Source organism: Rattus norvegicus, chromosome 13 (genome assembly GCF_021556685.1).
Source record: "Rattus norvegicus strain SHRSP/BbbUtx chromosome 13, alternate assembly SHRSP_T2T, whole genome shotgun sequence".
NCBI lineage: Eukaryota > Metazoa > Chordata > Mammalia > Rodentia > Muridae > Rattus > Rattus norvegicus.
Window position 1 is genome coordinate 69,379,546 of NC_141546.1, and position 16,838 is coordinate 69,396,383.

Genomic DNA, 16,838 nt, shown 5'->3' on the forward strand with positions numbered 1-16,838 from the left:
TAGAAAACACACTGTGGTCTTGAATCAGCCTTGGCACCCACTTGATTCCTGTATGTTATTTTGCTTTGTAGTATTGAAAAAAAATCCTGATTCATGTAGAAAATTAATGGTGGGCTCGCTCACACCTCTTTAAGTAGGCACACAAGTTTAAGCTTGATTTTTTTTTTTAAGAACAAGCAGTATTACAGAGCAATAGTGATAAAAATTGCATGGTATTGGTACAGAGACAGACAGATAGACCAATGGAATAGAATTGAAGATCAAGAAATGTACCCACATACCTATGGTCACTTGATTTTTTGACAAAGGAGCCCAAACCATCCAATGGAAAAAAGATAGCATTTTCAGCAATTGGGGCTGGTTCAACTGGAGGTCAGCATGTAGAAGAATGCAGATTGATCCATGCTTATCACCCTGTACAAAGCTTAAGTCCAAGTGGATCAAGGACCTCCACATCAAACCAGATACACTCAAACTAATAGAAGAAAAAGTGGGGAAGAATCTCGAACACATGGGCACTGGAGAAAATTTCCTAAACAAAACACCAACGGCTTATGCTCTAAGATCAAGAATCAACAAATGGGATCTCATAAAACTGCAAAGCTTCTGTAAGGCAAAGGACACTGTTGTTAGGACAAAACGGCAACCAACAGATTGGGAAAAGATCTTTACCAATCCCACAACTGATAGAGGGTTTATATCCAAAATATTCAAAGAACTCAAGAAATTAGACTGCAGGGAGACAAATAACCCTATTAAAAATGGAGTTCACAGCTAAACAAAGAATTCACAACTGAGGAATGCTGAATGGCTGAGAAACACCTAAAGAAATGTTCAACATCTTTAGTCATAAGGGAAATGCAAATCAAAACAACCTTGAGATTTCACCTCATACCAGTGAGAATGGCTAAGATCAAAAACTCAAGTGACAGAAAATGCTGGCAAGGATGTGGAGAAAGAGGAACACTCCTCCATTGTTGGTGGGATTGCAGACTGGTACAACCATTCTGGAAATCAGTCTGGAGGTTCCTCAGAAAATTGGACACTGAACTACCTGAGGACCCAGCTATACCTCTCTTGGGCATATACCCAAAAGATGCCCCAACATATAACAAAGACACATGCTCCACTATGTTCATAGCAGCCTTATTTATAGTAGCCAGGAGCTGGAAAGAACCCAGATGCCCTTCAACAGAGGAATGGATACAGAAAATGTGGTACATCTACACAATGGAATATTACTCAGCTATCAAAAACAATGACTTTATGAAATTCATAGGCAAATGGATGGAACTGGAAAATACCATCCTAAGTGAGGTAATCCAATCACAGAAAAACACACATGGTATGCACTCATTGACTAGTAGATATTAGCCCAAATGCTCGAATTACCCTAGATGCACAGAACACATGAAGAAGGATGACCAAAATGCAAATGCTTCACTCCTTCTTTAAAAGGGGAACAAGAATACCCTTGGGAGGGAATAGGGAGGCAAAGTTTAGAACAGAGGCAGAAGGGACACCCATTCAGAGCCTGCCCCATATGTGGCCCATACATATACAGCCACCAAACTAGATAAGATGGATGAAGCAAAGAAGTGCAGGCCAACAGGAACCGGATGTAGATCTCTCCTGAGAGACACAGTCAGAATACAACAAATACATAGGCGAATGCCAGCGTTAAACCACTGAACTGAGAACGGAACCCCCCATTGAAGGAATCTTAGAAAGGACTGAAAGAGCTTCAAGGAGGCTTGAGACCTCATATGAACAACAATGCCAACCAACCAGAGCTTCCAGGGACTAAGCCACCACCCAAAGACTATACATGGACTGACCCTGGGCTCCAACTTCATAGGTAGCAATGAATAGCCTAGTAAGAGCACCAGTGGAAGGGGAAGCCCTTGATCCTGCCAAGACTGAACGCTCAGTGAACGTGATTGTTGGGGGAAAGGTGGTAATGGGGGGAGGATGGGGAGGGGAACACCTATAGAGAAGGGGAGGGGGAGGGTTTATGGGGATGTTGGCCTGGAAACTGGGAAAGAGAATAACAATTGAAATGTAAATAAGAAATACCCAAGTTAATAAAGATGAAAAAAAGTGTACAGCCTGCCCACATTGTTGCCTTGAGATATATATATATATATATATATATGAACAATGAACTAATTCAGAACAGATGCTTTCTGCATCAATAGCACATTTACATAAAGTTCAAAGAGTACAGAGCTGATGGCAGAGGCAGCTTTACTCCTTAGTCTGAACCAAAAGCAAATTAAGCCAGCTCAACACAGGTGGCTTCCAAATGTGACATGTGGTCTCAAGCAAACAGATCGCATGCAGTTTTTCAAATTAGATTTTTTTTCTTAATTTTACATTTCCTCAGTTCAACAGTGTTGTTCTCCATAGTCAAAGATGTTAGATAGAACTCAGGATGCATGAGATATAACTCCTAAATGAAACGTCCTTTTCTCACCCCTGGTAGAATTTTTGATAGATCTTATAATCAATGGGCCTTGATCCAAGGATGTGTGAGAGTTAAAGTCAATAGAGGGCCTCACAACTGGTCAGAGTGCTGCAAATAAAAGACAGAGCACTGATCTCTAAATAACACTCCTATGGTAAGCCTGCTAGTCCTACTTCCCCCTCACCAAAGCTCAGGGAACATCTTGGAAAGAGAACCAGAAAGAGTATAAGAGTCATAGGCTGAGGAGTGTACTGTGAAATGCTGTCTTCTGGATTGGGCATGGATATCACACTTCACTCACAGCAACTGTGATTACCTGCACAAGACCCTCATAAGAACAAGCCAGACAAAATTCTGGCACAGACAAGGTAGATGATCTCCAGGCTCCGCCACTTACTTAGGAGTTATTGGCAGCTCTAGGAGAGATTGGCCACTGATGCTTTCTAGGAGAGAGAACATCATTCTTTTCTGGGGACGTGGCCACTGATAGGATTCCCATACCCTAAAAGGGACATGAGGAAGGGTCGAAGAGGTGAAATGAGGACATACCTGATCATATTTTATTGTTTACTTGTGTAAAATTCTCAAGAAGAAAAATTTCAAACCAAGACAAGATATAAAAATGTATTATGTTTGTGTAGGAGACACCATAACGAAAACCACTACTTCCTACAAGTAATATCCACTAAAATGATTTAAAAGGAATTTTACAGGGGCTAAACAAGATCACCCATGGATCTCAGTGGGTAAGCCTCTGGTCTAGAGCAAGGATCAGTATCTTGATGATGATACTCAACACAAGCATCAAAGGATCCTGCCTCGGTCTTTCCTTTCAACCTAGACAGAACCCAAGTACGACTGAGGGGGAGGAAAGTCAGAAGGCCTCCTAGGTCCTCTGTGGCCATATTTATAATTATGGCTTCTTGACTACTTTGAGTTCCCAGAGCATCGGACATATCCCTAATACAGATGATCAGCCGAACTGCTCTCAGTGGTCTTTTTCATAAAATTCCTTTTCTTGGAGTTAATTCAGTTCTCTGCATCTTTGTGAGTGCAGAACATCCTGTTTTCTTTGGTGGGTAAACAACAGGGAGAGGTTCTCAGGAACCCTTCAGAACAGAGGAGCAGCTAAGGGGGATCCTTAGAACCCGAGAAAGAAGACGCTCCAGTCTAACCCCACCTCATCTTTGGTAGAGGCTGAAATGAAGTCAGCCTCCTGCAGGGAGGGGACAACAAGGGACACTAGCTGGAACTGAGAACAAAACTGATGTCTAACTGTAACATGTAAAATTGAGAAGGCCCAAACAGGCAACCTCTACATTCCGTTTTCAATACATGAGAAATGTGGAGAAGTCAAGGAGATGGTAGGTGAGCCCTTCCCCACACAACCACCAACCTCATGATGCCAGTTTTCAAGTTACTCCTTTAAAACAGTAAGAATATAAACTAGCATCCCAGTGCATATCAGAAAAGAAGAGCTCTGTCACTTTTGCCCTACAGCCTGTTGTACAATTCACTATCACTAGATGCCCTTGTTCCTTGACCCTCACATTAAGTAGGCCAAGTCTATACTGGCTTTTTGGAAACTCCTTTTTTGTTAGGTACACCCCTTGGTCCTCCCAGAGAGCCCCGAGTATCTCTCTCCTAGCCATTTCTGATTTCCTTTGCCTTGTGATTATGTGGGTGTGTGAATTCCCCCTTCACATGACTTGCCATCCCTTTGGGACTCAAGTCCATAAATTAAAATCAGAAGGCCACTCTGTGTCAATCACTGTATGATAGACAGGGGACAATACATGAAGTTATGGAAATCCACCTGGTGGGAAGATCAGGCTGAAAGCAGAGTGTGTTTTCCCTTCAGCCCTCTCCCCTTCTCCATGCTGTCTCCTTTCCCAGAGCTTGGCAATTATAGTCATGCAGAACAGTGGTTCTCAACTTCAGAGCAGGACCTCAGAATCCTGAGGGAGCTTATTAAAATGGACTCCATTCTACCTCTGGGGATGGTATCATTTTAGGTCAGGGCAGGACCCAGGGATCTAAAATTGCAGAGGTGATTCCTGGATGGCTTGAAGATGGGCCACAGCTGGAGGGGTCCTGAAAAGCATCCCTCAGTACTTTTTTCCAGTGGATAATCAATTGAGAAAAAATTAGAGACTTCTTGGCTTTCCCAGTGGGACAAGAAGTGTCCCTGTGCCATCCCTGCCTGGCTGGGATTCTGGAAGCATTTGGCTCCAGGGTGGTTAGTGAAAAGTACCTGAAAAGGCTGGTGAGTCACCATTTCACCACCTCTAGTTAATTTCTGTCCCTGAGGCCCCAGGGACAGATCACCTAACGCTCAGTATTGTCTCTGAACAGAGAGATCATAGCCTACGGCTGTGTGACACATCAGGCACCTGAGGCATGGATTAGAAATTAAACTGCGTATTAGTGTGCTCTAAAAGCAGGCAAAGGAACCCCGAGCCAGCCTAATGGCCCTGTGCAGACAAAAGACTGGGAGACCAGCCTGGTGCATGGTGTGAAATGCAGGCACCAGTTCAGGAGGCAAGCGGCGCATTTGGAGCGGGTCCCAAACGTGATGGCATCCCTAGTCTGACAAATTATTAAGAAATCAAGATGGATCTGCAGAGCGTAGGAATGATTTCAAGGCAGAGACAGCTATGAACGGGAATGTGACACATAACGAGGGAGAAAACCTGTTTCTTCCCATACAAGGAACGGGAGAATGAAATGCTACGGGCCAATGATTCCAGCAGGGTGCAAGGCAAGACTTCCAGAGAGGACACGTGACTAACCTAGAGAACGGGCTGGCACCGTGCTTCATGATTTTAGAAAACCACTTAAAATCATCTGAGCTACCTCCTACCCCCAGTAGCTGTCCTTCAGCTTCTAAATCACACATGTTTGTTTCTTCCCTCCCTCCCTTAAAGCCTCATCCTTTCCCCTCATAGGCCCCTCTACCTACTTAGCTCCTCCTTTTACTCACACATGAACGTTTAGAAGCCAGAATCTACATATGAGAAAGAACATATTTGTCTTTCTAAGTCTGGGCTATCTCACTTAATCTAACATTTCCCAGTACTACCTACATGTTTTCCTACATGTCTTATGATGTCATTTTCCTTTACTTTACAGATAGATAAAATTCCATTGTGGGTATGTACCACATTTTTATTATCCATTCATTGTTGATAGACATCCAGGTTGATTCCATTTCCTTGCTCTTGTGAACAGAGCAGGAGTAAATACAAATGTGTAAATATATTTATGAATCCTTTGGGCATATGTCCAGGAGTGGTATATCTGGACCATATGGTAGAGAAAAGGTAGGGATAGAGTAGAAGGAGAGAGAGGAGAGGAGAGGAAGGTAGGGGAGGGGGAGGGATGGGGGAGGGGGAGGAGAGGGGAGGGGACAGAGGAGGGGAGGGAGGGAGGAGAGAAAGAAGGGGAGTGAAGGGGAGGGAAAGGGAGGAAAGAGCACAGGAGGCAGAGGGTATTAACCAAGATAAGTAAATGAGTAAATGCCATAAAGAAACCTATTACTTTGCGTGCTAATCTAAAAACTAAATTTGAGGGCTGGAATGATTGTTTGTTCTGTAACATGCTTGCTGTGTGAGCATGAGAACTGGAGTTTAATGTCCAGCACCCATGTAAAAGTGGGGTGTGGCAGCATGTGCCTATAATACCAACACTGGGGAGGTAGAGACAGGAAGAAAACCCTGTCTTGCTGGCCAGCCTGTTTAACTAAATGGGTGAGCTCTGTATACAGTGAGAGATGCCTCAAAATTAAGACGGGGAACAATTGAGGAAGACGCCCAATTCTAACATCTGGACTCCATATGCATGTGTGCACATGAACCATACCCCTGCACTCAAAAATAATTTAATTAAAAAAATCAATTGGGGGAGGAAATTAAATTTAGGCATACAGTGCAAGTGAGGCAGGTAGCTGGGCCTGAGGCCTTTCAGTCACTAAATGTTCTCAAGCAAACATTCAGAGTTTAGCGGAAGTAAACCCCAGCTCTCTGGGATTGAGTCAACAAGGGCTTGGCAAGCTCTGCACCTTCCTAATACTGTGACCCTTTAATACAGTTCCTCCTGTTGTGGTGCCCACCAGCGGTAAAATTATTTTCATTGCTATTTCATAACTGTTAATTTTGCTACTGTTACACTGATGTAAATATCTGTGTTTTCCAATGGTCTTGGGTAACCAAAGGGGTCATGACCCACAGGTTGAGAAGCACTGGCTTAGAGGATATATATGCTGGGTGACTGAAGTCACAGCCTCTGTGTGCAATGTTATCAGAAACATGTTCATTCTCCTGAGGGCAAGGTGAAGACATCCACTTACAAATCAGAACTCTCAGTTTCAAAACCAACTTGCTACTTCCAAGATATGAAACAGATAGGTTACTAAACAGACTGAATTTGCCCCAGCACATTTTCTCTGGACTTCATAAAGTACCACTTTTTTTCCTACTCTCCCATGACCCCTACCTCACTTCTTTTTTACCTAGCTTAGGTTCCACTGACAAGCTACAAGCACACTTCCAGCCCTCCCTCCCTGAGTGAGCTCATGAGGCAAAACTGCTTTGGAAAAAGCCAGACCTCTATCTACCACTGTTTGCAGCTAAGTGGCTAAGATCCTGGGAAAACACTTCATGCTGCTCCCTGGTCTCCTGTGGACTTCATCACAACTGACCTCAAGGAGTTCTTCAATGCTACACAGAAACCATGCCATTTTCCTACCCTGTTTACCACTCCAACTTTTAGAAAGCTAGCTTCTATCTTCTCTGCAAACCTCCAACATCTTCCTCCTCCCTCCCTAAGCTGATGATCTCACTTCCTACTTCCCTAGAATAAAAGAAGGAGTTGGAAGAGAACTTGTACAGTCTTCGAACACTTCATCAGCCCGTGAACCAGCCCCTCGCCTTTAACCTCTACATACTTCCTTAACTGTTACTACCTTAAGATGGTTCATTTCCCACCAGCATCTTATTTGACCCACTAAAAGCATTTAATTCAAATGAGCACAGCATTTTTTGAAAGAGAAAAATACAAATGTGAATTAAAGGGAATCTGCAGATGTACCGAAACAATCTCCAAGAAATCAGTAGCAAGGTAATACAGAAAAGAGTCTGCTTCATGTGATATTGACACATCAAGGGGGATGTGTTTCAAAGAACCGACTGTCTTCCTCTCCTTCCTTCTCCTTAAAGCAACCTATTCCACTGGTGTTAGGACACCCACTTTCTTTCTGCTCCTTCTCAGTCACATTTTGCTGGTGATTTTCTCCCCAACACTTTACCTTTGGAACTCAGACCTGGAATCTCCCCTAGTCTCCACTCTATACTCACTTCCTTTATGGTCTCATAACTTCAACTACCATCCCATACGCTGAAAACCTCCCAAAGGACATGCCCTGAATGAACGTCCATGCTGAGGCCATTTATTCAACGTCATAGCCTTGTTACCACATCAAATAAGCATAGCAAATTTAACACGACCAAACTCGGTTCTTAATCCTTATTCACTATCCCAAGTGACAACTCCAACGCTCTGCTCTCTCTCACTCTTGTAACTGGCCAACCACACATCCAGCACCATCCAACATTCACCTCTTACAGTGTTGCCTCCCCGAGGGTACTTACCCATCTCAGGGTCCTTGCAATGCTACCCCAGCTATGTGGGACATAAAAAACTAAGAAAGAAAACCACGTAGCTCTTTCCTTTACTGGCTTCAAGACTTTGCTCAGAAGTCATCTTCTCAGAAGGATCCTGCTGCATTTAAAAGTGAAGACACCTGTACCGGTTCCCCACTTAAATTTTTCTCCACAACATCTATCTTTATCTGATATATTCCATATGTTTGCTATTTATTTCAAACTTATTTCCTTAAAATGGAAAGTTCACAAATGTAGGGGCTCTGCTATATCACCAATATCTACAATAGTCCTGGCATAAAACAAATGCACAATAAATTAATAGTAAGTTAATGTTTATAAATACCTATGAGAGTAGACAGAAGAGAGAAAAACATTTACCGTGAGTTCTAGAAACAATATGTCTTAATTTCCTTTTCCCTCCTTCAAGAACTTGCAGATATTATGTGCTGCCAGGTACTTGGGAGCAATGAGGGGGGAAGTCATAGCTCCTTGCTAGGCACACCTTACCTTGTAGCACTCATAGGAAAGGGTGCAGACTTGCTTGCAAGGTGCACTTATCAATCTCTCCCTTAATCAGATGAGTCACAGGTGAGCACACACAGGCATCAGAATCTAAGTTTCACCTGTATGACAGGCTCTTGCACAGAAACAGAGAGGTGAAGATGGCAGACGGGGATGTGAAGAAAAACTGTCAATTCCAGAGCAAGTGGGAGACTAACTAGAAGTGGTCCCAGATGTTAGCAAGCCAATCCTAGGTCAGCTGCTAGATCAGATGGGGTACCTCATTATTCTAGCTCCGTGAGAAGATCAGGGCTCCTGCCATTCATCTGTCAAACGAGCTTTGACAGATGTCCTCCTGTCATCAAAGCATGTGGGAGGAAGCAGTGCAGGATGGATGACTGAAGCAAAGATTAGACATGTTCCCTAGTCTCTCATCCTTCAACCTGTGGTGTCTTCTGTACATATCAAAACAGCAGAATTACTTCAAAAAGAAAATGGTATTTTTTTTCCACTAGTGCTGGGATATGGTGGAATTCTTTCAACATGCTTGTGTATCACACACCTGAGCAAAAATCTCAATGAGGCAAATAGTAAACACACGTTAACAAATTTAACAAGCATTAACTGTATAGCTAGAAGGCAGGCTAGAAAAAGAGAGCCACCTGCATAAACCAAAGGCTTTCTGGGTAGTGGAGAAGGCTCCTAGGAAGCACCCAGACTCTAAGCTGACTCTTTTGCCAAAAAGCCTGTGAAACCTTCAAAGACATTTTCCACCACAGTGGCTGGGAGACAGGCAAACTATACATCCGGGAAAACAGCACAGCTCCAGGAATTTCCACATTCACATCTGTATTGATAACAAGTGAGAAAAGAAATAACTCCAGCTACAGACATACAAGACAGACAGACAGACAGAAAGCCTGGACATTAATAGCAGAGACCTGAACAACTGCAGATAGGGACCTGAGAAATTTGGCAATAAGAATATTAGTTCTAAAAAACATGAAAATATCTGACAAAAATCAGCGGGCAGCATAAAACAAGAATAACAAAAGTGAGGGAAACTCAGGTCGGAACAGGAAAGCACTGATTCTCTTGGCTACCTCTGGTCTCCATGAAGAGGATTAAAGGTTTAATATTCAAGCCAAAGAAACATTTGCTGAGTGAACTGCACTGATCACGGAAAGGACTTGCTGCCATGAAAAGGAACACCTATCAGGTTTGGGGTAAATAAAATTAATTAAATTAGTAAGTGCCAGGGAGAGTTTGTGAGTTGAGGAGACCTTTGGGAGCAGTAGTCCAAACAGGTAGACGCAGCCAGCAGAATTGAGCTGTTTTGTATTCTTTCTACCACAGGAGGAAGGGAAGCCAAGACTACAGCTGGAATTTGACCAAGAAGAGTTGAAATTTTGATTTCAAAGTAAGCCTGAAGAATGCCCTGACAATGGGACCCTGACTAATTCCCTTACAGTGTGTAAATGAGAATTCCCTTACAGTATAAAATGATAATGAGAGACGCCACACACAAGTGAATCTAAGAGTAGTCAACGGTAGAGTGATTTAAGTCACCAAAGGCACTTATGAAGACTCTGTATAGCAAAAAGGGGGGAAAAAAGCCTTTGCATTTGTCCTAGTTGGCTTTTTAAAAAAATTTTTTTGTTAGATAATATTTCTTTACTTAATTTCAAATGTTATTTCCCTTCCAGGTTTCCTGTCCATAAGATCCCATCCCCTCCCCTGCCCCTCCCCCTCCCCCATAAGGTATTCCCCCCATACATCCCGTTTACTGCCCCCTCATATTATCCTGCACTGGGGCTTCAACCTTGGCAGGACCAAGGGCTTCCCCTTCCATTGGTGACCCAATGAGGCTATTCTCTGCTAGATATGCAGTTGGAGCCCTGGGTCAGTCCATGTATAGTCTTTCGGTAGTGGTTTAGTCCCTGGAAGCTCTGGTTGGTTGACATTGTTGTTTTTATGGGGCTGCAAGCTCCTTCAACTCTTTCAATACTTCCTCTAATTCCCCCCCAAGAGGGTCCTGTTCTTAGTTCAGTGGTTTGCTGCTAGCATTGACCTCTGTATTGGACATGCTCAGGATGTGTCTCTCAGGAGAGATCTATATCCGGTCCCTTTCAGCTTGCATTTTTCAGCTTCACCAATTTTATTTGGTTTTGGTGGCTGTATATATATGGGTCACATGTGGGGCAGGCTCTGAATGGCCATTACTTGAGTCACTGCTCTAAACTTTGCTTCTATATCCCCTCCTATGGATATTTTCCCCCTTTTAAGAAGGAGTGGGAGTAACCACATTTTGGTCATCCTTTTTCTTCCTGTGGTCTGTGGATTGCATCTTGGATAATTCGAGCTAGTTGGCTTTAACCATCAACTTGACACAGCCCAGAATCATTTGAGATAGAAATCTCAACTGAAGGATTGCTTAGATCAGGTTAGCCTGTAGACATATCTGTGGGGGATTCTCTTAATTACCAATTACTATATGAGGGCCAAGTCCACAATGGCAGCACCATTCTCTGGGTAGTTAGTCCTCTGCTAAATAAGAAAGCTACCCAAGCTTAGGTCTGTAGTTAAGCCAACAAGTGAGTTGAGTTTACTTACTACCCCAACCTCTCTCAACAACAGACTGTGACCTAGAAGTATGAGACAAATAAATCCTTTCCCTAAGTGACATGATTTTTCTTATGTTTGTCACAGCAATAGAGAGGAAAGTAGGACATTTTAGGGGGGAAAAAGTGGTTAAAATGAGTTCTCATGCCTAAGAGTTTCTTCCCCCCTTTTTTTGTAGTATATAATAGCCATGACTAAGACTTTCTTTCTTTCTTTCTTTCTTTCTTTCTTTCTTTCTTTCTTTCTTTCTTTCTAGTCTGAGTGGCCAATTAGTCTTGCATACTTGTATCATTGAAAAGAAAGGACAAGAGAGTGGTAGAGAGTAGCTTCTGTCTCTTCATGCTCTGCCTGATGAAACGTATCTGTTAGATAAACTGGATCATCACAGAATGAAAAGTGGCAGGTTGTTATGATGGCCCTTCTTGGTTGTCAACTTGGCTACACATGGAATTAACTAAAACCCAAACATCCGGGTATACCTGTGAGGGATCTTTCTTAATTAAATCATTTGATGCAGGAAGATCCACCTTTAATCCAGATCTTTTGAGGTAGGAAGAGCCACACTTTCTGGTGGCAGCATACCTAAAGGACATAGAAGAAGAAAAGTTTTGTTCTTTGGCTGCTTACCCAAGCTCTTGCTGGCAAGTCCATTCCTTCACTGACATTAAAGCCTACTTCTTTGGCATTCCAGAGTGTATTGACAACCAGCTGAGACATTCACCCTGGTGGACTGAACAACTATTGGATTCTTGCTTTTTCCACTGGTAGACAGCCTTTGTTGGATTAGCAGGACCACAGCCTATAAGCCATTCTAATAAACCCCTTCATAAATATTCATCCCATCAGTTCTGATCGAGAACCCTGACTAATACAGAAGGGAAATCATCTTAATGTCTGTGCTTTACTGGAGATAGTAATTCCTGTGTAAAATATCAAGACATTGCATACTTGCATTTGTGATAGTAAGTTGATTTGTTGTTCATAGTTAAATCCATGCTTTCTAAATATCATGTTTGTGCAGATACATTTTGCCACCACAGAGTCTAAACTTAAATCACATGAAAAAGAAATCTTGATGGAGGAAGAGGATCAAAACACTCACAAAACAAGCAAAACTTAAAAGATCCACAAATCCCCTCCATAAACTTATAAGCTCATTAACAACTGCTAGAGAGCAGACACTGTCTCACCCACCATGCTCTCTCTAAGTTGGCCAGGGAGCTTCAAGTATGTAGCATCCATGAAATGTCACCCATGCAGGAGTGTGATTTTCAGTGGCATAGCTGCCTTGAGTAACCTACACTCTTAAGTTTAACTCCTCACTCACCTACCAGAATAATCCACAATAAACCCCAAAAAGATCATTGGTTTTCCAAGTTTTAAAAAACAGACAAACAAACAAACAAACTCTGCCAATTTTCTAGGTGCTTGTCTGCATGTGGCACTGACCATGGGACTGTAAGGGAGAACAAACACACAGAAAGAACTGGCGGGTATGTTTGTCCACACCATTTCAGCTGTTATTTTCTCCCCTTCCCCCAATTCTTTTTTCTTCCAAAGATGAATAGTTAGATTTCAACAAATAGAAAGCCTTTCTGATGTTATTTTTACCATAGTCATCCTTATTTCCAGTGGTTCAAAGAGTCAGGCTTACGGAGCATGTCTCTGCAGTGACAGGAGGCTTAAATCAGCAAGGTGTGCCCAGCTCCACTACACAGCCCTGATTGGGTCTTGCTTCAGTTAGGTTCTTACCCGACTAAGACCAGTGTTGATGGCTCTCTAGAAGAATCCAGACTTTGTCTTTGTTCCACTCACTGAAAATTGAGTGCCATTTTTATTTGATTTCTCCTGGCAAGAGGCAGCTATCCACCTCAGTATGACTGTCACCTTTGCCAGTGATACCTAGCCCCATACCCCATGCCATTGATTTTTTTCAAAGTACACAAGAGTTTTTTCTGCCTATTTGTAGCCAGACATTTTGGAAGAACCAACCTAATTACTCAACCAGTTCCCCTATGCCTGGATCCAACCATCAAGGCCAGCAGGAGGCTTCAGTTCAATGACTAACAGCCTGGACTTCAGAGAGAGGCGTGAGTCTGTGGCCCTAGGAACTGCTGTGATGAAAGGTTTCAGAGGATCTGTCATTGACCTCTTTTCCTCCCTGCTTGCTTCATGGAGCAAAACTACCAGGAAGATCTAGATCGCTGTTGCTTTGTGTAGCCTCTACTGCTACAACTGACAGATAACTGGAGAGATGGGAATTTGAAGAGAGAACCACGCCAGCAGGGATCATGTCCCTTCCCTGCCCCCCTGCCTCAACTGCCATCTTTCTAGTGTTTCTGCATAGAACTTGATACAGTATATCTACAAAGTCAATAGTTGTAGAAATAAACAATGAATCAACAAATGAATTAATAATGCAGGAGGGATGAATGGCTCATCTGTTTCATTCTTGCACATCTCAGTACCAGCTGATCTCTGGTCAGGGGAATGGCAAATCACACCTATATCCTCAAATGCAACACTTCTCCTTTTAGGCTTTCCATGCATTTATCACATCACTTAGGTGAGTCTACACATCTAATTGAAGTTCATCACTTTCAAAGCCCCACAAGTGACACCAGCCACTGCAGGGCCAGTGCTATGATTTCCTGAGGCTCCTGGCTCGTCTTGGTGACATTGCCTCAAGACAACCTTCACATCTCAAATAGGAAGTGACCGTGCTCACCATGCTTGCCTCCCTCCTCCTCCTTGCTGCCTCCCATAGCTAATAAGACCTCTAGAGTGTCATCGGGGGTCCTGCATCACAGTACCCTAGGCTTGCCGAGCATCGCCTGGTTTGAGAAACCTCTGGAACTTTAGCACAACAGCCTGCAACTCTTTCCTGCTAAATTTCTCAGTTCTACCTTACTCATCCTGTATGGGAATAAATCCCAAACTAGTTTAGTCATTTCCTGGCATCTGTAAAACATAGATGTCTGGACCTTCCATGGATTCCAAAATCTGAGGTTTCTCAAGTCCGATACATGGCACAGTATTTGCATAATAACTGTGTCCAACTTCCCATTGCTTTAAATCACCTATCTGGTACTTAAAATGCCCAGTACAATGCAAATGCCATAGAAGTCGTTGTCTTGTAAAGTCAGGAGTTAGTGACAAAGATAAAATTGACTTCAGAAGTTTAGTATTAGGTACTGCCACACTAGACCTAATTACTTACCAACAATAACATAACAAGCTGAAGAATATTTTGCATCCATATCTGATAGCAGCCATAGATTGGGCTCTAAGGGGCCTGACTGCAATGGTCAGTCAGTTCCTAAGTACCCATGCGTATAGGCCTCATATAATCCTTGTTCTCTGGGCATCAGGTTTGGCTGAGTCTCTTCCGAAGACATGGCTTTTCCTCCTTTCCCTTACTGTCTCAAAGGCTGCTTTCTATGTAAGTCACACTGCACTCACTTAATTAATTTTGTACAGATGGGATCAGATTTAAAAAACAAGAGAAGGAGAAGAACAGAAGAAAATGGTGGGCGCCTTGAGATAAAGGCAGGTAAAAGTTGGATCATGACTTCAAATGACTGAAGGCAAAGACACAGAGGATACAATCCTTCCCAAGCATCTTCCCAAGTTGTTCTGCTCACTCTGCCCCTTACATTCCATGTCCAAAAAAAAAAAAAAAAAAAAAAAAAAAAGCTCTCACCTAATGCTCATGATTAAACTTGGACTCTATACCATGCCTTGGGAGACTTACTAAAACCAGACTCTGGAAGACAGAAGAGACATCATGGTCACTTTGTCTAACTTCTGTCTCCTTGCTGAAATGTCTAGCATCCCTGTCATGTGGCTGGTCAGCTTTGTCTCATATATCAACTCAGTCAAGCCTGACCATGTGAATCACCAAGGGTTCCATTGAAAGCACAGCTCACCAATTATACACAGCTACCCAAAGCCAGAATCTCCGGGGCAGGAGCCTAGGAACTTGAATTTTCAGAGAGCATTTTAATGAGTCTCACAATTAAACATGCTTTCTCTGGGCATGTAATGCAGTAGTTCTTGACAGTGGCTGCATATTAAAATCAGCTAGGAAGCTTGAAAAAAAATGTCAATGACAGGCCTTTACCTCCACACATTCCTACTTAATTGGCCTGGAGTGAAGCCCAGGCAGTATAATTTTTAAAGCTCCCAGCTGACTCTAATGGGCCGCTGGGGTTGAAAACCACTATAACAGCTTTCCAATCTGATGGTGAGTCTTTTGGGGACAGTAACTGAGACCTTTACACCTATTAGAACACCCCACTATGTCCCACTACCAAGTGGATCCAAAACTTTTCACAATAACGCAATCTGATTTAACTTGCTCTCTCACCCATTGACAGAATGACGGACTACGATCTACCAATTGCAATTAGACACTTACATATTTCAACTCAGCAAAAATCCGAAAAGGGCGGGAGGGTGACCTGCTAGGCTCTTCTAAGTTCTAAAGTTCAATATGGACAACCCCAACTTTTCCCCAGCCTTTTCTGTCTCAGAAGAACCAAAACAGCACCAGAATTCCATCCCATCCCCACACCACGTCCACCAGCTCACTCACATTGTACAGCACAGTGGTCCACCCTTCCATAGTGATGCATTGGAAGACAGTCAGCACAGCAAAAAGGATGTTGTCAAACTGGGTGATCCCGTCATTGGGGCCGATCCAGTCCTTACATTCATAACCAGCCGGGCAGCCCTGTACACCACACGGGTGAGGAGGATCAAATCCCTCTAGAATACCTGCAGAAATATTGGAAGAGTGGGAGACAAACCACACCGTGCTTAGTGTGAACTGAAAATGATCTAAAGAAGCCATAAGAAAGCAATTCTCTTGTGATAGACAGAAGCTTGCCCATCTTGCCTCAGACCCTCTCCCACCTTGGGCTCTCTGCACACCTCAGTTTATCTCCATGTGCAGCTCAAAATGCTTCTAAAGAACTCTCTATCTTCCTCAGACCTGAGCCTCTACTCTGGCCAGCAGTGCCACAGAAATTCCCAGGGCTGGTTCACACAGAAGATGCTGAGGTAATGATAAAATCTTATCGATTTTCCAAACCCCAGGAATCAGGATGAACCTTGGTTCTCCCTGGGTTTCTCAGAGACAGTTGTAAATAATTGGTTGCTTCATTTTCTTAACTCTTTAAGACATACATATTTTTATTTTAAACTAAGGGTAAAACAAAAAAAAAGTCATTTGGAAATTCTTTTCATAAAAATACGGTACTTGTTTAGGAGTCTTGAACTTGTCCTTTATTCCTCCTAACCTCCTCCCTGAATTTCATCCTAGAGTATACTACTTAGCTTATGAAGAACAAATAAGACACAAATATATGGGAATTGGGGTTTTGTGTATCCCACAATTTCCAAGGCACAATGGATGAGCCAACCTAACACCCCCCTCAGTTCTCTCACAGATGTGAGGCATACCACAAAAGGGAGCTCTCTTTTCTATCTGAAAGCCTTCTATCATGGATAGAGGATCTGAAACCACCCATTTGAACCGCCCCCCCCCCAAGTGTATACAAAGCTATATACATGTTTTGCAA

General features: G+C 42.9%; 1 protein-coding gene across 2 annotated transcripts in view; it reads right to left on the bottom strand.

Moving 5' to 3' along the window:
- Cacna1e (calcium voltage-gated channel subunit alpha1 E) overlaps nucleotides 1-16,838 on the bottom strand; it is a 484,040-nt gene that overhangs the window by 213,404 nt on the left and 253,798 nt on the right. For both annotated transcript variants that reach the window (XM_087581477.1, NM_019294.3), the window contains 1 exon segment: nucleotides 15,851-16,032. In XM_087581477.1, the coding sequence (XP_087437603.1) occupies nucleotides 15,851-16,032 (182 nt within the window).